A 20,712-nucleotide genomic window follows, 5' to 3' on the forward strand; every position below is an offset into this window, starting at 1 on the left:
GGATAAACTTGAATGAGTTCGCGAACCAGCATGATCGGACCATGGGAACGAGGCTTTACGGGGGGTTTTATGGGGTAAAAATTGGTTTTTCTCAATTTTGACCCTCAAAACACAAAATTTCCCAATTTCTCTTTAGACCTTTTTAAAGAGCTTAAAAAAACAATTAATTTAGTATATAAAAGTATTTTTGTTCGGTTAATAGTAATGGAGAAAATTAAAAAAATTGTAAATTTAAAATTCCCATGTTATTCTTATGGAGAATATTGTCAAATGTTGTAGTTTGCTTGTTTATGGATATATTTTGTATTTTGATCAAATTTATTTATTTTGTACTAAGCTATCAATATTTTACAATAAAACACACTTTATTAGTTTCCTTGTAGCAGCAAACCTAGGTACTCGTTAAACCTAATGTTATTAAAATATATTTATTTGAAAATCAATTAAGACTAGGGGTCTGCGGTGCACCGAAAATGTCGGTACGGTACGGTACAAGCTTAATTACCGTCATCGGTTCGGTACAGCATTTTACACGGTACAAATTCGGTTCGGTACAGCCTAATTATAATAATAAATTACTTTCAGTTTACTATCGTAGTCAACGACAGTTGGTTCCGAGCACATAAAAGTCTTATCAGATGTTTGTTTACGATCTTCATAATTTATTACTAGGGTGATGATGCAATAAAAACCCCATTATCAGTTCCAAATCCATTAACATTTTATCACGACAATCGTTGTTGTATTCAAGTACTTCCAAGAACTGTTGAGTTTTATCACTTTATTTCTTTACGACTTTCTCCAATTCTATTTTATCATAAAAATAATAGTTTTATGATGACTGTTAAATGTTATCTCTAACTCAAGTCTTTATTTTTGTAGATATTCAATTTGCCGCTGGCCATTGCCTACTGCCATAAAACTGTTTATGGCTACACATTAAACTTGTAACTAATCTACAATTTTATTTTATAAGTTAAAATTTTTGTTATAGATATTAGAGGTAAGTGTGGATATCCGAAAAATCGGGTCGGATTCGGATATCCGTATCCGAACCGGGCCCAAATTCGATATCCGACACTATCCGTTATATATTCAACTTTTTCGGATAGACAATATATTTTGACGTTTTGGACAGAAAACTAAATCTCCATAGCCACCGTTAGTTTCCCAGGACAAAATTACAGCAATACGTTTCCAACGACCTAACAGCAAACGGCAAAGAAGCCATATGATGCAATACTGATAACTAGTTTGGTCGTTATCGGCTGTTTTGCTTTACGATTAGATTCGTCTGGAACGAACAGACATAAAGCAGAAAAGAACTACCATGGTCAAATGAAAGTCAACTCGTGTTTGTCTCGCTCCTGATACTAGGGGCGCTGCGTAGCGTAATAGTTTTTTTTACAGTACTGTTTCAAAGTAGAAAATCTAGCCTACTACTGTGATGTTACGTAAACAATAGATTTAATGTTTCCCGAAAAAAGTCAGAATAGAAACAATAGAAAGACAACACAATAGAAGGGTGGGAGGGGTTGGGCAATGACCTCGAAAGGAGCGCGTAGTGAGTCAAGTAGGACCGGAGGGGGAAGGGGTGGGTAAGACCTTGAAGCTATATATAGACTTGCACTACTTCCCTAAACCTAAAGGACTGGCCGGCGAGTGGTATTCCAATCACAGGACAAGATACGTTGTTTTTGGGTATTCATTGCCCAGTTTGACTTTGGATTGTCTTACTGTGTAGAAACTTTGAATGATAAAAAATAAAGTTAGAACTAACCACGATTATTTAGCATTGATTGTGTACATATTAAATGATTAAACTATAGGGACCATGGATATATACAAACTTTTGTCGTGATTTTAATTTCAACATCAAAATACAATATTGCACAATCGTGATATTTTAGGTCATTGACCTTTATTATGCATCCGGTATTGCTGTTTCAGAAGAGAAGCACGTTGATAAATTATAAATTGATATTCCCGTAGTTAAAAAGAATTATTTTATAAACCTATAAAACAAAATCATAAAATCTTACATAAAGATAACAATAACGGAAATTGTAAAAAGGGTATAAAGATAACAATGTCGTTATTCTTTCTCTTTGTTCTTCTATTTCTTGGGTTTCCCTTAATCACGCATTCAACAAGTTATCAAAAGTAATCATCGTCATCCGCGATCGTGGCAAAATCATGAAAATCTTCCGCGGCCGTGTAGACACCATCATTGACTCCCTCGGTCACGGGAACGTCATCGTTGTCGTCCGCGATCGCGGCAAAATCATGAACATCTGCGGCCGTGTAGACATAATCATCGTCGTCTTTCGCGGTCAAGGCAAATCATGAATATTTCCCGCGGCAGTGTAAACATCATCATTGCTTCCAGCAGTTACGGAAACGTCAACACTGTCGTCTGCGATCTCGGCAAAATCACCAATATTTCCCGCGGCCGTGTAAACATCAACGTCGTCTCTCGTGGTCACGGAAACGTCATCGTCGTCTCCCGCACTCACGGAAACGTTATTGTCGTCGTCCGCGATCTCGGCAAAATCATGAATATTCCCTGCGGCAGTGTAAACATCATCGTGGTCTCCTGCTGCCAAAATATTCCTGGTTACTAATCACCCATGTCGTTATCAGCTTTTGTGACATAGCGCACAGCAGGGGGGTAAAACTTGACGAAAATCGGTTAATTTTTACCTATTATTTAGTTACCAATGAATGTACTACTTTATTGGTATTTGGTACTGTATTAATAATCGGTCAAAATGGCCGATTTTTGTCAAATTTTTGCACCAAATTTATTGAAATTTCAAGGTGAATATTAATAAAACAATTATTACCAAATATTTGTATTCATTTAAAAGATTGATTTGTGGTATTGGGTTCCCCACTGAGTGCAGCCGAGCGGCACTAATGAGGGTCGGACCTTCTTGGGGGTGAACAATAGACGGCTTATCAGACCCTCCCCTCCCCCGTAGTCTGGAGAAAGCTTGTAAACAAACTATTGCACAAGCGTGACATTGGGCTCCTTCAACTATAATTTTGTCAAATGAACTGTGATGTTTCAAAATCAAAAACAATAATTTGGGACCTTACTGCTTAACAATAATGGACTGCAATTATTGTTGAACCAATTATTGTTACAATTATTGTCCATTTTTAACAAACTAAGATTATACTAGATATTTTATCTTTATTGACAACCCACAATCATAGTTGTTATTGTTTGCATAATTTTTGTTTTTGTTATTCAAGCCTACTCGGTCTCAAATTATGTCATTTCATGTTCTGTATCTTGTCTTTTATTGTTAGATGTGGCTGTTTAAGGCTTAAAATGTTTTTTAGTTTCCTATATTTTTGTGTTGTGTTGAAGGTACTTTATGCAATCTAAATCTTATGAACTAGATAGTGATTTTGCTACCCTCATTGTAACCTAATCAATTTATCATTATATATAGGCCCTCCTAAATAATTAGGTCTAGGCCTGGGTCTTTTGATTCTTTGGAAGAGCTTTAAAATATACTAAGAAATTGGATTGAGCCTAAGATAAACTAATGATTGATTTGATTGATATTGCGGATGTTAACTTTATAAATGAAAAGACAATAATCTTACTCTGTGATAATCCAAATTTTAGTTTCAGAAAAAAAATGTTCAAGTGTTGTATCCATCTTATAACTAGTTTTGAAGCTGGTACAAAAATATTCTCTTTGCCATTACTTCATCATAACCTCTAGTGAACAGCTGGCAACTACACTGTCATCGTACTGAATGCTTTTAGGCCTATATGTTTAAAAACATTTTTAAAACAACTAGACATTGTGTTGGTTGGAAATAATTGACCAGTTGTGTTAAATTATCTTGTCAATAAATGTTTCAAACATGTTTGTTCCTAAAAACCCTTATCATATTTTTAAAACCACTTTTATCATGGCTATTCAAAGTATCTCAGAGTAAAATAGGTAAAGCCTTTATCTTAACTGTGATTTTTCTTGACACAATCCTCGTAGTAGTAAAAGGTTTTGTTTTAATAATGTGTGGTACAGTAATTGTTAGAAAACCATGAATGTAGGATACTATCCATTTTCATAGTTATGTCAATGTATTAAAGTTAAAAATAATGGTTTTAATACAGTTCTGAGCAGAAAACCGCAAAAATACAGGTAGCCGCGTACCGTACCGATTTTGTACCGAGAACCGAGGTACAAAATATTGTACCGTACCGAACCGTACCGACCTTAAATTTTCTGTACCGCAGACCCCTAATTAAGACAAATGGAAATTCGCTTAGTCGGCAGGTTTGCTGCGGCGGGGGTATTTTTTTAAGGTTAGGTTAGACCAGAGGCATAAAATAGCCCTTAGATCATGTACTGTTACATGAAACTTGCAGGGTTATAGTGAATGAACAAAAAGGGACCTGAAAACAGGACAATTGTTTTTAGGGATGGACGGGATTTCTCTCTTCCAAAATATTCTTCTCTCAAGCAAAAGAGTTTAAAAATCCTAAGTAACACTCTTGCAGATGGCAATAATGGTTAACAAAATCAATTTGCTGTCCTGTGGCACAGATCTAGGCCTATAAACAACAATTTAATCAGGAAAAAGAACACAGGTAACAAAATGCTTTTAACTGAAAAAGTGTGTATTTGGTACAAATTGTGTGTGTTTCTAGCCTGGTGGTTAGCGTCTTGGACTTAGTGGCGAGAGGAACAAGTTTAATTAGATCCACAAAACTTGAATGGGTATGAACCACTTTTAGTGTTTTAGTTTACCTAACTGAAAAATTTGACTAGCGTTGACACAACAATCACTTGGGACAACAGTCTTGTTAAGAAAAACTCCGTTGGCTAACCACAAAGCATTTAATCTGACTATCATTGTACTTAAACAAACATAGGGTTTTAAGGCCTGAAATGAATACCAGTATAAAAACAGAATTAGCTTCAGCACACTCCCCTCACAACAATAGGGGCCTGAAGACAGAGCCGAAGCGAGTTAAGGGGGAGTATAAATTTATATTACGGTTGATTTTCTCTTTGCAAATGTCTCTTCCTAAATTGTAGTCTTGTTGTTATTAAGATTTATATAAACAGAATAACGCATAACTTAGCTCACCAATGTCACTGTTCGGTTTGTTCCTCCATGATGCAAAAGCCGAGCTGTGGCCGTTGTTGTTGTTGTTACTGACGCCTCCGGCTGCTTCTTCTACCCCAAAGAAAAATTAAATAATGTTATTATTAATTATTAACAAAGATAATAAAGTTATCTCTACTCGTTACTTTGGATACTCAAGAAGCCATCTCATCTGTATAATGGTCCCGCTGTAGTTAGTTGTTCATCCCAATTGATTTTTTTTTATGATCCTGCTCAAAAAATTTGCCCTATTTCAATGGTGTCATTATAAAATTACTAGAAAAACTATTAATCAGGTTGTCTACTGGTTCTTGTAACTAAATCAGAGACTTTTCAGTACCTTTTGATTTCCCCCATTAAATATCATAGTTACTCCCACCGCTTACCCTTTTAGCGAATTTCCCATATAGGGAATAAGCTATTACCGTAGTACTCATGGTAAGACCTGGACCCGGGACCGATTTTTTTTTCGTTTGAGGTCCCTAGAGGCCAAAAACACCATCCGTTCAAATTCACAACCTCTTTATATATACAGTGTGTAAATTAAGTATGGAAACAAATCTGTATTTTTAAAACCGAAATAGATAGAAATATTCTATTTGTGGCAATAATAGTTAACAAAGATTCCGCAATTTTTCACATGAAAAATATTTTTTTACCCCCCTAACAGGGTAGGTGGTAGGGGGTGACTTATTTTTTTCAAATAGCAACCCCTATTGAGTGACCCCTCATTTTGAAGGGTTTGTCAAAAGAAACACAATGACGCAAATCCGAGGTGAATATCTCACTCCTAGCTAACATGGCGGATATTCCAAAATGGGCTTTTTTTTACAAAAAATAAATTTTTCATTACCCACCATTTAGGCTAGGGGTAAAATATCTACCTCGGGTTTGCGTCATTCTTTTTCTTTTAACAAACCCTTCAAAATGAGGGGTCACTCAATAGGGGTTGTTGTTGAAAAAAATAAGTCACTCCCACCCCCTACCCTGTTAAAGGGGTTGAAAAAATATTGTTGATTAAAAAAATTGCGGAACCTATGTCAACAATCAATTCCACAAACAGAATATTTCTATCTATTTCGGTTTTAAAAATACAGATTTCTTTCCATTATTTGTGAAATTGGTGCTTTTCACGTACAATAAATCAAATTTTGGAATATCCGCCATTTGGGCTAGGAGTGAGATATTCACCTCGGATTTGCGTCATTGTGTTTCTTTTGACAAACTCTTCAAAATGAGGGGTCACTCAATAGGGGTTGCTATTTGAAAAAAATAAGTAACCCCCTACCACCTACCCTGTTAGGGGGGTAAAAAAATATTTTTCATGTGAAAAATTGCGGAATCTTTGTTAACTATTATTGCCACAAATAGAATATTTCTATCTATTTCGGTTTTAAAAATACAGATTTGTTTCCATACTTAATTTACACACTGTATATGTGTCCGTTAGCGCGATAACTCGAGCAAAAATGATCCGATTTTGATTAAATTTGGTACAAACGTGTAAACCTACGTTTATTCGAACGAGTTCGCGAACCAGCATGATCGGACCATGGGAACGGGGGTTTATGGGGGGTTTTATGGGGTAAAAATGGGTTTTTCCCATTTTTGACCCAAAAAACATCAAATTTTGCAATTTCTTTCCAAACTATTTTGTAGAGCTTAAAAAAACAAATAATTTAGTATATTGAAGCGTTATAATGCGCCTAATGGTTATGGAGAAAATTCCAAAAAATTGCAAATTTAAAATTCCCATGTTATTCTTATGGAGAATAAGTAAACTGTTGTAGTTTGCTTCTTTATTAACATATTTTGCCCAAATTTGGAACATGTTTTTATTTCTTACTAACAATTAACATTTTACATAAAAAAAACACTTTTACCCTCCCTGTTGCAGCAAACCTAAGTATGTGTTAAACTGATTCTATTTAAATAGGGATGAATGTGATATTTTTAAGGAGACATTTTAGTGTAAATCCAATCAGGCAAATGGAAATTCGCTTAGTCTGCAGGTTTGCTGCGGCGGGGGTATTTAAGGGTTGTTGGCAAGATAATGGGAGGGAGTATGTGTTAGTTTGCTGTTACTGTTTATTGCTTTTTAATTTGGTGTTTATAGAAGTAAAATTTGCTGTTTTAACGCATTTCCCATATGGGGAATCAGATATTACTGTGGGTCTCATAGTAAGCTCTAGACCTGGGACTGATTTACATTTCATTTTAAGGTCCCCAGAGGCCAAAACCACCATGATGTGTGTCCATTAGGTTGGCGTAATAAATAACTTAACTTCACCAAAAATTATCCAATTTTGATGAAATTTGGTACAAACCTATAAAACTCACTACATTCTAGGCTCATCTTCCCAGTTGCATTCCTGATCAGAATTGGTAATAAAAATGACAAAACACAGCTATAAAACAACTATGAGCTCTAAAGCATTTCACCATTAGACTCTGTAGAGGTGACAGTCTTGCCAGAGCGGGCAATCTCGCTGACTAGTCCATAAGTACAGTTGATGAACGCCTGTGCAGGTAGTCTGTAGCCTCGGTGAGGCGAACACCTCAGCTTGAGTCCTCCAGTGAATGGTTTATCAAACACAATGTCATACATAGCCTGCGGGCCTTTGTCTGCATCATGAATACCTGCGCAAAGCAAGAATAAAACCACAAATCATGAAAGGAGGAACAAGAATAGTAGGAATTTGTCAACAAGATATCGCAGGGGATATTAAAATTGTTGTATATCAAATTGATGTTTTGGTTTATAGGGGGTTTATAAGTTAAAAATGGGGTTTTCTCATCTTTCACCATAAAGACATAAAATTTTTCAATTTCTTTCCAAACCATTTTCTAGAGCTTAAAAAACAAATAATTTTGTATGCTGAAGCTTTGTTGTATGGCTAACAGTTACCGAAAAAATTCCAAAAAAGTTTAAATTTAAAATTTTCATGTTATTCTTATGGAGAATAAATAAACTGTTGTAGCTTGCTTGTCTATGGACATATTTTAAGAGATTTTGTAAATTGGTTTACTTTAACTAAGCTATCAATATTGTAATAAAAACACACCTTATTGTATTCCCTGTAGCAGCACACCTTAGTACTCATTAAAATTACTGATATTTAAATAGGAAAAGGAAATAAATCTGACAATTTTAAGGGAATAAATTGGAATGCCAACCAGGTAGATCAATTTTTGCTTTTTATTTTGCAGGTTTGCTGCAGTGGGGGTATTTTGTTTTGAGGTGATGTTGTTGGGGTATTGTCACCCAATAAATATTTAATCAACATTTATATCTCAGCCAACATGAGATTCCACAAGGAAGTATTAAAGACTCACCAATGATGGTACCTCTAGCGCCCAATGGTACCGTGTGACTCTCTCTTATGTTGACTACTCTGTCATACAGACGATGAGAAGCTCTCGGGTCTGGAGCCTGGCCTAGCTTGGGCTTTGGCTGCAAAAATTATAGATAAGTTTAACACTAATTTAGTCAACAGACATGTGATTAAACATCATAGAGCAGTAGCATCTTCTTCCTCAAGCCATTCACGTAAAAATTATCCATCACAAAACCAACTTTAAAATTAACTATTTTTTTAAATTTCAAAACAACATGATTGTCAGAGGTGTCCCAGATTCTGCTGCTTTATCGGGAGTTCATGATAGTGGGAGATGTAGGCCTGCATAAATTTACAACAGATGTGATGAGATATGAAAGATGCACATTATAAAATTTAGGATAACTAAAACCGAGACGTCCTTCTAATGGTAACCATAGCATACTTGCCCTGTTAAAACGTTTTAGAAATACACTAAGGTTTTTCTGGTTGAACAGGAATAACGATCTGGTCCCTAACCAATAGTAAAATGAGGTCATGCCAATAGCAACCTAACAAATTATGAGAATATCTTACTATGTATAAGGAAGATGGTTTGGCATCGAATGTGACAGCCTTTACACAAAGGTCAGGATCCATATTATCAATGTACTTCTCAATAGCAGCAACCACCGCCTCATCCAACACCTCAGCACCACAACTCTGCCTCTCTGCTGAGCATGAGCCTCTCTCCTTCAGCCAAGTTGCCAGCTCTGCCAACTTCTCCACCCTGTGTAACATAACTTCATGTTAGCGGACTTCATAACTGTAGGGGTCTGCAGGCCAGACATCGAGTCAAGTCAGGTCAAAATACCCTTGTAAAGTATTGATTTAAAAAAATATTACTAGTAAAACTACAATCGCTTTATACAACATAAATTACACTATCTCCCCTATATCGTGGTGATATTGTGAGTATCCTTTGAGGCTACAATGAAATCTAGATCATCTTTTGCGGTCTTAGAGAAATCGTGGACATCTTCCGCGGTCACGGCAAAATCATGAACATCTTCTGTAGTCACAAATAAATCCTTAACGTCTTCCCGGAAACGGCAAAATTTTAAATATCTTCTGCGGTCTCTTGGACATGTTTCGAGATCACAGCAAAATCTTGAACATAACATACAATTGTCGCATAATTGTAAATTTTTGATCGCACATCTTCACAGGCATAATTTTGGCCTGAAAATTATTTTACTCTGTTGACCTGATCTAACCTTAAAGTATAGCAAACCCACCAGACAGCTACATAACTATGGATTTATACAGACCCCTATCAGCCACCACTGCATCATTTTAACACCTCCGCAATACAAATCTCAGTAGTTATTCATTAATAATGTAATGCATGTAAAATCACACGAACTTGTTTTGTGAAACCTATAGTGTAATGTTTCAGACTTACGTATTCTCAGGGTAAAGCTGATTTGCGTGAACATCATCAAATCCTGGATATTTCGTAAGGTAAGCAAACACCTCAGGAAACTTTTCTTTGTAGTCTAGTATTTCCTGCATAGTCTTAGTAGAGTAATACCAGTAACCGTTCTTATCTCTTTTGGTATATCCGTATACCTGAAAACATCAAGATGTTTTACAAGTCTTTTATGAAGTGTAAAACATTTTTTTTTTAACTTCTCTAACAACAAAATGCATTTCCATTGTTTTGCCAAAGAAGATTATAGAGCTTAAAAAATGTTGTAGTATTTTCTGGAGGTAGGAAAAATTATCTACTATTAAATTATTTACAAAACATACCCTGTTAACATAATTCTTGAAAAATCCATCCATCACTACAATCCATCCCTTTAATCCTAATAAATTGGGGCTTTTCACTCTGTCTCCAAATTGAGTATAAAAAGGAGGTGAGCCGTTTTGACCTTCAATCTTTTTGTAACCAATTATTTATACAGAAGTACAATGAAAAGTGTTGTTTCTTTGTAAATTGAGGCTGATAGGATTGAGACTCTAGCAATCCAAGGTTTGCTTTTGCCATTAAGGTTTTCGGCAATGAAGCTCTAGCCTGAACAGTTGCCATTCTGGTTTCTGCCGTTGAGACTCTTGCCAGTAAATATCCAGGAAGTAGTTCAACACTCACCTCCTCATTTCTCCTGTTGAACTTGAGGTTTAGACCAATATTGAGCTTGAAAGGTTTCCTGTCTGTTTCCTGCTGCTGCTCGGCGGCCAGGATGAAGATTGTGCCGGTGATACGAGACACAATATGGTTAGACAGCCCCACAAACCTGCTGATCTCTTGGGCTACAGCCAACAGAGTTGCAATGTCAGTTTTGAGTTTTGACGTTTCATTATGTTTTTTTTTATCTCATCTGTATTTTTGATTAAGAGTATTTAATAAAAATCTTAACACAAGAAACTTATGTTGGCATAATACTAATACTGTACATATGATAATTGGTTATTACTGAAGGTGAAACATTAACACTAACCTTTTTTTTTGGAAAACAACATGAAAATTAAATCTTAAGTTTATTGTGCCTATGGGCTAGACTAGATGTGGATTGTGTTTAGGACAGACAAGAGTAAAAACTTTGCATACTGGTATTCAAGAATATAAAAAAATGTTCTAACGAATCTGTGTAATTAAAGTTAAATCTATAAAATGTGGAAAATGAGTTCACGAATGTTTGCATCCTGTGATAAAAAAGCTAGTTGGTCCCTAGAGACTAAAAATACTATTTAGTAATCTCTCAAATTTTTATATAAGTATATAAATATGTTTTTGGCCTCTGGGACATCAAATTAAAAAAAAAGTGAATTGACCCCGGGTCGTCTTACCGTACCACCTAAAGTAATAACTACTACCCTACAGGGAAATTCACTACTATGATTCTTACCGCTCATTAAATGAGGACTGATGGCCTCCTGGTTTTGTTTGATAGAAACCAAGCTTACTTTTGGTTCTGGGGAGGTGGTTACTTTCACCCGGACATTATCAACCACTTGCTCCACCTAAAACAGAAAAACACATTTAAAGGTAACAGAGAGTTTAAAAATTCAACACTATCAACCCCAAAGCAAACTTTTATCAATAAACCTTAGTACAGTCACAACACAACACATATCTTCAAAAATACGACGACAGGAAAGTCGTAAAAACTCACTGAGAGAACTAAAAAACTGTTCTATAGTTTCTGACTATTGTTTCCCCACAAAGGCTTTAAATCCCATATAGGTACCTGGTTGAGGGATGTGGAGAGGAGCAGAGTGAAATGGCAGATGGTAAAGGAAGAAGAGCTGTGTGCTTGGAGTGGAGCTTCAAGCAATTTGTCCGAATTTTTTCACTGGAAGGGTGAAGTTCTCAGTGCTACTTCTTAATTTCAAAAGGTACTTACTTTCCATTTGTTTTTTTCTTAATTAAAGTATGTCTACATTCCTTTTTCCTTATTTTTACACATTTTGAAATTTGAATTCATGCGCAAAATGTTCTTCATCAGTGTCTTTTGAGGTGTGAGCCAAGTTTGCTACCTCTGTCATATTTTGTGGCACTTAAGAAAGAGCTTTGTAAACATTTGAAATCTCAGTTGAGAACTTTGTAGAGCTCCAATAACTTTTTTTGAGTTACAAGATTGTCAATGATGGGTAGTAGCACAACCAAAACATAAATCTCTGAGTAATTTTTGCTAATATATTTATATCTGGATTTGGGTTCATTAGCTAGTTAGTAAAAATGTAATCTTGTGAAATATTTTAATTTTCCACCCTCATTTGAGCATCGTTTGCACATGCATTCAGCATGCCTAGTTAAAAACAGGTTCTAGACAAGATAACTACTTCTGAGGAGGAGATTTAAGCCTACGCTTACGGCCGGGAAAAACTGGAAAGGAAGAGATGTATGTTGCAAAAATTATCACCTTGCAGAGTCTAAACGAGCATTACTTAAGACTTACAGTAGCTTTGAATCCGTAGCAGAAATGGGAGAGTGAGAATACCACTGATTCTACAGGGAACATCTTCTCCAAGGTGAGGTTGTCAGGGACAGGTGATTCCTGAACAGAGAGGTTGGCTCTCGTCGTCTGCAGGGCATAAGCAACAGGGAGCTTGCCAAACTGAAACAAAAGAAAAGTAGAGTACTGTCTTGTGTTAGGTCAGAAATTTTTGTTAGAATAAAGAGAAGTTTTCAATTTCAAGCTAAATACCCACTTCCAGAAAGAGTTTGGTAAAGAGTTGGGATAATATTTTTTGGCTTCACAATGGCCTAGGTTTAAGGATTTTTTTTTAACATCAGACTTAGCTAAATGACAAAGAGTTCATTCTGGCACAAGAAACAAATGAGCAAGCACTACACAAGAAAATTAGAATATGTACTGATATTGAAAAATCTGTCAGTGAACATGAAATATTAAATAATAATAGAATGGTGTTTGTGGTTTTCTTGCCAAGATAGCCTCTTTCCCATTCAGATTTTGTAAATCGTAGTGTTTGAATGAATGCAGATTTTATTTATTCTTACTTACTCCCAGGGCAGAAATAAAACCAAAATATTGTTTAAAATATTCATTAATTAAATTATTAAAAAGGTCACTTCACCAGATCTTAATTTTGAGAAAAGTAAATTTGATCATTTCTCTTTGATATTTCTGGGAATTTCAGTTGGTTTTTATGTAAATAACAGATGTATTTTATTTTTAAGTCTTAGATTTAACCTTTGGCAATAAGCCCTGCCATTTATGAGATGTGCTGACATGCAATTTAATAAATAAAAATAAATAAATAAGTAGTATTATTTTGTCAATGCATTTTTAATGATACATTATTATTGCAGGTTGTACAGTTAACGACCGTTAATCCAGCATTCGATAAACCGGCACTTTCAATGATACGGTTTAGTAAAAAAATATAGAATTTTGTTTAATGTTGTTTTAAGCCAAATTAGCAGTCGGAGTGATCGGCAGATGTCAGCAGATCAACCATCAGATGTAATCGCGACAGGCAGACGTTAGGAGCGATCAGCAGTTTTTAGAAGGCATTCAGAAATCCAGCATTTTCAATAATACAGCACCGGCAAAGCCCTTCACAGACCCACTTCAACTTGCTGGATTAGCAAGTCTATTGTATTGGGACGGAAAATCTAAGTCTGACATACTAAAACAATCTGTTTTTTCCCAATAGTAAAAACCGTCTAACAGGTTTACAGGGTTTACAGGGTAACAGGCATCAAACAGTCTATCACAGATAAAAACCATATTTTTTCTAAGATAATTACTTGTTTCTCAGTGTGTATTGTGCCGTTATCGTCCAAAACACACTTCCTGTCCTCCAGTGTGCATGCGTAAACCAGAACTTCCGTTGGTCCAATATCAATCCCCATCCTGTCCATATACCTACAACAACAGCAATGTAAAGGGTTGCAATGTCCTAAGTAACAATTTAAAAATTCATTTTTTAATATAACATGCACATCTTTATACAACATTTCTTTAAAACCAAACTGTTATGTTTGTGAACAGTATACAAAAATATTTTACAATTGTAACAAATAGTTCTTTACTGATCATAAATATTTTTAAAATTGTAACAAATAGTTCTTTACTGATCATAATAGAAATCTTTCCACCACAAAAAAATAGTGATCCTGAATATCCTGCACGGTAAGAGAAACATCATCATCATCATCTTCTGCAATCGCGGCAAAACCAGATTAACTTACATGGCTGTGAAGACATCATCATCGTCTCCCATAGTCGCAGCAAAATTATGAATATCCCCCACAGTAACGGAAACATCACAATTGCCTTCTGCGATCGTGGCAAAATCATGAACATCTCCTGCGATCGTGTGGACATTTTTGTCGTCTTGCGTGATCGTGACAAAATTTTAATCATCCTTTAAGCCTCCCACCTTTGCGGCAAAATCATGAAAATTTCTCGTGGTCAAGTGGACCCAACTGTGGTTTTCCGCTATCGCACCAGAATTCTGATCATTTACCGTGGTCAAATGGACATCATCATCGCCTCGCACTGATATGGCAAAACCCTGAATATCCCCTTCAGTAACAAAAACATCATCGTCTTCCACGATAGCGGCTAATTCTGATTGTCTCTCGAGGTAGTGAAAGCATCATGATCGTGTCCCGCGTTCACCATAACATTATCATCGTCACCTACGATCTCCGAAAAAGCGGTTATTTTATGATCTTCACAGACAAGTCAGATATCAACTTGTGACGATCTGTTCTCGATACCAATAATAATTTCCAAGTATCGGTGGTATCGAGAATCAACAAAAATCCCTAGGCATAAATTAACTTCTAACAGAGAAAAAGAAATTAATTTAAATCAGTCTTTCAAGAGCATTCCAAAATCCACTTAGTCTGCAAATTCGCTACCTGGTTATTGTTTATTTACAGAGTTTCAGGAAATATCCGTCCTTACCTATCCTCAATTCCCTGTTTGGTCATGCTCCACTGGGAGGCCAGCTTTGTGTTCATCTCCTCACTCTGGATAGAGTTGTCCTCGGGTTTCAGTATGTAACGTGTCTTACTACTTGCCACCGCAACCACTCTGCACAGAAACAATCAAACCATCATTAATTTACCAATCAAGCAGACAATTAGTGATCAATAAATTGATGAATAAAAAGTACAGCTTTGCCAGTGCATAAACTCTTGAAAATGTGTTCTAGCCTAAGCAAATCTAAATGAGTCTTAGCTCAATGTCTGCCTGTCTGTGTATATGTATTATGGTGTACTACATTAAAATTTTACCCTACCATAAGGCAATTTTTTGGGGGGAGGATGTTTAATGTTAAACTACTGTAGCCTATGTAACAAAAAAATTACCATGTGTTTAATTACATATTTTTAGCAAATATATTTTCTCTAAATGTAATTTGTATGCAATGAAAATACCTATATAAATTTTAAACAAATAATCGCTGAATTGTTTATGTTACCTGTTGTTTCTGTTGTTATCTGTTAATAGTTTCTATATCTTATCCACCCCGCTGTAGTGTGAGATTCATAAATTGATCCAACTACTCACTAAAACCCTTCTACTCTGTTGGACGCAGACCTGGGATGGTCTGTCATACTTCAAGTCAAGACATTAGTTTTTTCAACCCCATTTCAAGTTCTATTGGTAATAAAACTCACTTGGCTTCAAACATGTGTGGCCAGTTGACGTAGATATTGTTCCCCAGCAGCTGACTAGCAACATCAGCCACATCCGGGGGTTCTTCTGGAGTGATGTGCAGTATCATGTTGTCCCCTTGACTGGGCGACTCAAACACCTTTACCTTAGCTTTTTTCAGTTTAGCCTGTCAAATGTAATATCAATTCATTGTAAATATGTTAACATTTTGCTTGGTGTACAAGTGATCCAAAAACTAAAGATGATATATTTTTCATCTAATCAAATACAGCATTATGACTGACCAAAGCCGAGATTTGTCCAGTACTAACTGGAGTGACGGCTAAGAATAGTTTGTCATTACATCTTAAGGTTTCATGTGAATTGAGTTTGTGAAGAGCATAAATTTTGATGAAGTTTTCAGAATTTTGCTTGTATTCTGATCAAAGTAGATCAAAGAAAACCAATTCATTGCTCCTCACCAGGAGCGACGAATTGGTTTTCTTTGATCCATAAGTACCACATAAAAATTATGGCCTGTCATCCAGTAAAGAGTTTCAATTATAGGAGATATTCTTTGGACAATGATTACACTTAGTTAGCCAAACTAGACAAAAATCAGACTTTATTTCTTTGTTAAAACAGTATGGATTTAAATGTAATTTCTACCAACCTACCAGAATTACAAATTCATCTAAGTCATGTATTGATAACATCTTAACATCTGAAATGAAATCTCAATCTCCAGTTACAATGAACTTGGAGTTGGGCCTCTCGGACCATAGGGCCTTATTTATAAATATTTCAAGTGAAATTACTAAGCCATACAAAGAAAGTAGAAATAAAAAATGTAAGAAAAGAATTTTTTCCAAGAAAAATATTGATATATTTTTAAATAGTATACAAGCTACAAAGTGGGAAGTATCTGTTAATAACTGTTTTGAAATCAACTGTTTAATTTTTTTTCAAAAATTCCAAAGTAAACTTGAGGAAGATTTTCCTCTTAAGTTTTATACTAACCAAAACATAAACAAAAAAAAACCTTGGGTCACTAAAGGTATTAAAATATCTAGTGTAAGAAAAAGAGAGCTAAGCAGATTGGCTAAAAAGTCAAATACTATTGACTTCATTAACTATGTTAAAGAGTACAGAAAGATTTTTAGACAAGTGTGTAATAAATCTAAGAAATCATGTAATGCTAGATTTATAAAAGACTCAAAACATAAAAGTAAGGCTGCTTGGGCTATTATTAAAGCTGAATTGGGTTTGGGAAGGAATCAGTCTACTTTTCCCAATATAAAGGTGGCTGATAAATCTCTTACAAATGCAAAGGAAATTGTAGAATTTTTTAATAACAAATTTATAAACATAACTAACCAAATTGGATTGTCCTCTTCTGAAAGTGAGGCGAAAGGCAATGGATGGAAGGGAGACCCCTAAATTTGACTTTCAATTTATTGACGTGAAGGATGTTATTAAAATTATTAAATCTTTCAAAAACAAGAAATCATCAAAGTGGGACAAAATACCACTAAATTTGGTCAAAAATGCTTCTAAATTCATTGCAGAACCACTCTCTATCATTACAAACCAATCATTCCTCAATAGTAGTTTTCCTGAACACTTAAAATATGCTGAACTAAAACCTCTTTTCAAAAATGGAGAGAGACAAAATCCAGACAATTATCGTCCAGTCTCACTTTTACCGACATTCTCTAAAGTTTTTGAAAAATGTGCTTCTTACCAAATATCTTCTTTTATGGAAACCCACAATATTTTGTCTAACAAACAATTTGGGTTTAGAAAGGGTCGAAGCACCATGAGAGCGCTCTCAGACCTTGTTGAGGAGGTGTCATGGGCCTTGGATGAGTCGCATAACACGATGGGGGTGTTTTGTGACTTATCCAAGGCGTTTGACTGTGTCAATCATGATATCCTCATTAAAAAACTAGAGTCGTATCCCTTTTCTGGAAATTCAGTGTCATGGTTGAAATCTTACTTAAATAATCGCTATCAGAGAACAGTCATTTGTAAAGATAATTTAAAAGTAAAGTCAGAATGGCAAAAAATTAAAATAGGTGTGCCTCAAGGTTCGATTTTGGGGCCTCTTCTATTTCTTATATATATCAATGATCTTCCAAAAAATGTTTCAAATAATCTAATTCTGTATGCAGATGATACTACTGCAGTAGTTAAAACAGAAAACAATGAGAGGTTAAAACATAAAATTGATGAAAGCCTAACCGAATTGGGGAAGTGGTTTGAGATCAATGGATTGAAAATGAATGAAGAGAAAACCAAATTTGTAAGATTTTGTACACCTCAATAAATGGCACTCACTGATCAATCTCAACCAACTGAGGATAATGTAAAATTTTTAGGGCTATATATTGATAAACACTTGACCTGGAATAAGTGCATTCAGTCGGTAATCGGAAAATTAAATTCAGCCTGTTTTCAAATGTTATGTTTAAGAAATTCTATAGACCTGAAAACTTCTGTCATGCTCTATTATGCTTACTTTTATTCAGTAGTACAGTATGGAATTGAATTTTGGGGGTTCGCCTCTGAAATTGAAAAAGTTTTTAAAATTCAAAAAAAGTTTATAAGAATTATGACTTTTTTACCATGGAAATCTTCATGCAAAACAGTTTTTAAAGAATTGAATATTATGACTATTCCAAATTTGATTATTTACAAAACATTGTTAGCGTTTTGACATTGTTAACATTCAAATTTTGATGACTACATTAGCAAAAACTTTGACCACATCTATAACACTAGATTAAAAATAATTTCCAATATCCAAGACACAGACTGAAGCTTGTAGAAAAAACACCTAAATACATGGGAAAAAAACTTTTCAATAAACTACCCTCGAATCTAAAAACTTTAATTAATAATAAATCTTTTAAAAGCAGCCTTGCTGATTTTCTGATAAGTAAAACATTTTACAGTGTTAATGATTATCTCATTGGAACTAACCAATCAATATGACTTTTATTTTGTATGACTAGAAACTTATTTTTTCCGTTATTGTTTAACCAATTTTGCCAACTTGTTTAAAACATTTTTTAATGCATGTATTTGTTGTACATTAGGTTAAGTTAGTAATAATCTTGACAATGTCATCTGTTTTAGCGAATTTCCCTATAGGGAAGTAGCTATTACCGTAGGTCTCATGGTAAGACCTAAGCCCGGGACCGATTTACTTTTTCATTTTGATGTCCCCAGAGGCCAAAAACACCATTCGTTCAAATTTTTATATATCTATATATAGAGATATATATACAGGGTGACAAAAAAGTCTGGAAACGGTTTAATATCTTTTTAACTAAATTCTTTAGAAAATTCAAACCTTTCACATCAACTTACATGTATGAAAACTACTTTTTGCAATCATTGCCATTATTTGACCTCCCCCAGGGGACGGCCCGCGAGGAGTAGGTACATAATCTTTAATGTAATGTTAATGTTTTAATGTAAGCATAGGTTGATATGCACATCATTTTAAAGGTCTGATCAAGTGGAGTTCATTGCCAGAACCCGCGTCCAAAAAGGTTCATCCGTTACAAAATGGCAGCGGTTCAAAGTTCTTGCGGAATATACCTGCAGAGGCCTTAGTATTGGTAAATACTCATAGTCAACATTAGCAGGGAAATCTGAAACCCGGTTAAATTTGTTTTGAAGATTGAATACTATTAGTCTATGAGCTAGTTGACTTTAAAATACAGTTTAAGCTCTCAAGCTAATGTTTATTACGAGTATTTGCCCATACTAAGGCCTGTGCAGGTATATTTCACAAGAACTTTGGACAGCTGCCATTTTGTAACGGATGAACCTTTTTGACGCGGTTTCCGGCAATGAACTCCACTTGACTAACCCTTTAAAATGGTGTGCATATCAACCTATGCTTACATTAAAGATTATGTACATACTCCTCATGGGTCGTCCCATGGTAGAGGTAAAAAAATGACAATGCTTGGAAAAAGTAGTTTTCATACATGTAAGTTGATGTGAAAGGTTTGAATTTTCTAACGGATTTAGTTAAAAAGATATTAAACCGTTTCCAGACTTTTTTGTCACCCTGTATATATATATATATATGTGTCCATCCGCACGATAACTTGAGTAATTTTTGTCCGATTTTGATAAAATTTGGTTTGAAGGTGGTATAAGGCGGGATAAACTTGAACGAGTTCGCGAACCAGCATGATCGGGCTATGGGAACGGGGGTTTACGGGGGGTTTTATGGGGTAAAAACAGGTTTTTCCCATTTTTGACCCAAAAAACATAAAATTTTGCAAAATCTTTCCAAACCATTTTGTAGAGCTTAAAAAAACAAATAATTTAGTATATTGAAGTGTTACTATGCGCCTAATGGTTACGGAGAAAATTAAAAAAAAATGTAAATTTTTAATTCCCATGTTATTCTTATGGAGAACAAGTAAACTGTTGTAGTTTGCTTGTTTATGAACATATTTTGATCAAATTTGGAAAATGTTTTTATTTCTTACTAACTATTAACATTTTACAAAAAAAGCAGTTTTACCCTCCCTGATGCAGCAAACCTAAGTACGTGTTAAACTAATTCTATTTTAATAGGAAATAAATGTTAAATTTTTAAGTAGACATTTTAGTGTAAATCCAATCAGGCAAATGGAAATTCGCTTAGTCTGCAGGTTTGCTGCGGCGGGGGTATTTTAGCTGTGCTATGATTCAAAACGTTGATGTGGCAATAAAGAATTATTTATTTATTTATTTATTTTATTTATTTATTTATTTAGTTAATAATCAAATTCTCACCTGAAACAATTAGGCTAAGGTGAGGAATCTAATATTGGTGATAACATTTAAATTTATGTAGTCTACCAAGACAAAAAAATATAATTATATACAAACTAATTAAAGAAAAATACAGGATATATTTATTTCAATTTATATATGAAGAACAGTGAAACCAAATTTAAAGAGATAAATTATTTAGCATGTTTGTGAGTGCTCGTAAATGCTTGTGCCAAAAAATAGTTCTTAATTAAAGTTCTTGCATTTATTCATGTAGGACTTTTTGTTTAGGAAGAGATTTTTTCCACACCAAAACCTTACACATT

General features: G+C 34.8%; 1 protein-coding gene across 3 annotated transcripts in view; it reads right to left on the reverse strand.

Moving 5' to 3' along the window:
• LOC128991308 (5'-3' exoribonuclease 1) overlaps positions 1-20,712 on the reverse strand; it is a 71,127-nt gene that overhangs the window by 29,592 nt on the left and 20,823 nt on the right. For 2 of the 3 annotated variants that reach the window (XM_054414106.1, XM_054414104.1), the window contains exons 15-25: positions 15,625-15,788; positions 14,906-15,034; positions 13,738-13,855; positions 12,422-12,580; positions 11,369-11,483; positions 10,612-10,772; positions 9,922-10,088; positions 9,054-9,246; positions 8,476-8,593; positions 7,582-7,779; positions 5,122-5,211 (exon numbers count right to left, since the gene is read on the reverse strand). In XM_054414106.1, the coding sequence (XP_054270081.1) occupies positions 5,122-5,211; positions 7,582-7,779; positions 8,476-8,593; positions 9,054-9,246; positions 9,922-10,088; positions 10,612-10,772; positions 11,369-11,483; positions 12,422-12,580; positions 13,738-13,855; positions 14,906-15,034; positions 15,625-15,788 (1,612 nt within the window). The remainder of the gene's footprint in view (positions 1-5,121; positions 5,212-7,581; positions 7,780-8,475; positions 8,594-9,053; positions 9,247-9,921; positions 10,089-10,611; positions 10,773-11,368; positions 11,484-12,421; positions 12,581-13,737; positions 13,856-14,905; positions 15,035-15,624; positions 15,789-20,712) is intronic. The other variant, XM_054414105.1, reaches the window with a different exon arrangement.

This window comes from Macrosteles quadrilineatus, unplaced genomic scaffold (assembly GCF_028750875.1).
Source record: "Macrosteles quadrilineatus isolate MER2022 unplaced genomic scaffold, UCM_ALF_1.0 Scaffold_4__1_contigs__length_99947679, whole genome shotgun sequence".
Classification (NCBI taxonomy): Eukaryota; Metazoa; Arthropoda; class Insecta; order Hemiptera; family Cicadellidae; genus Macrosteles; species Macrosteles quadrilineatus.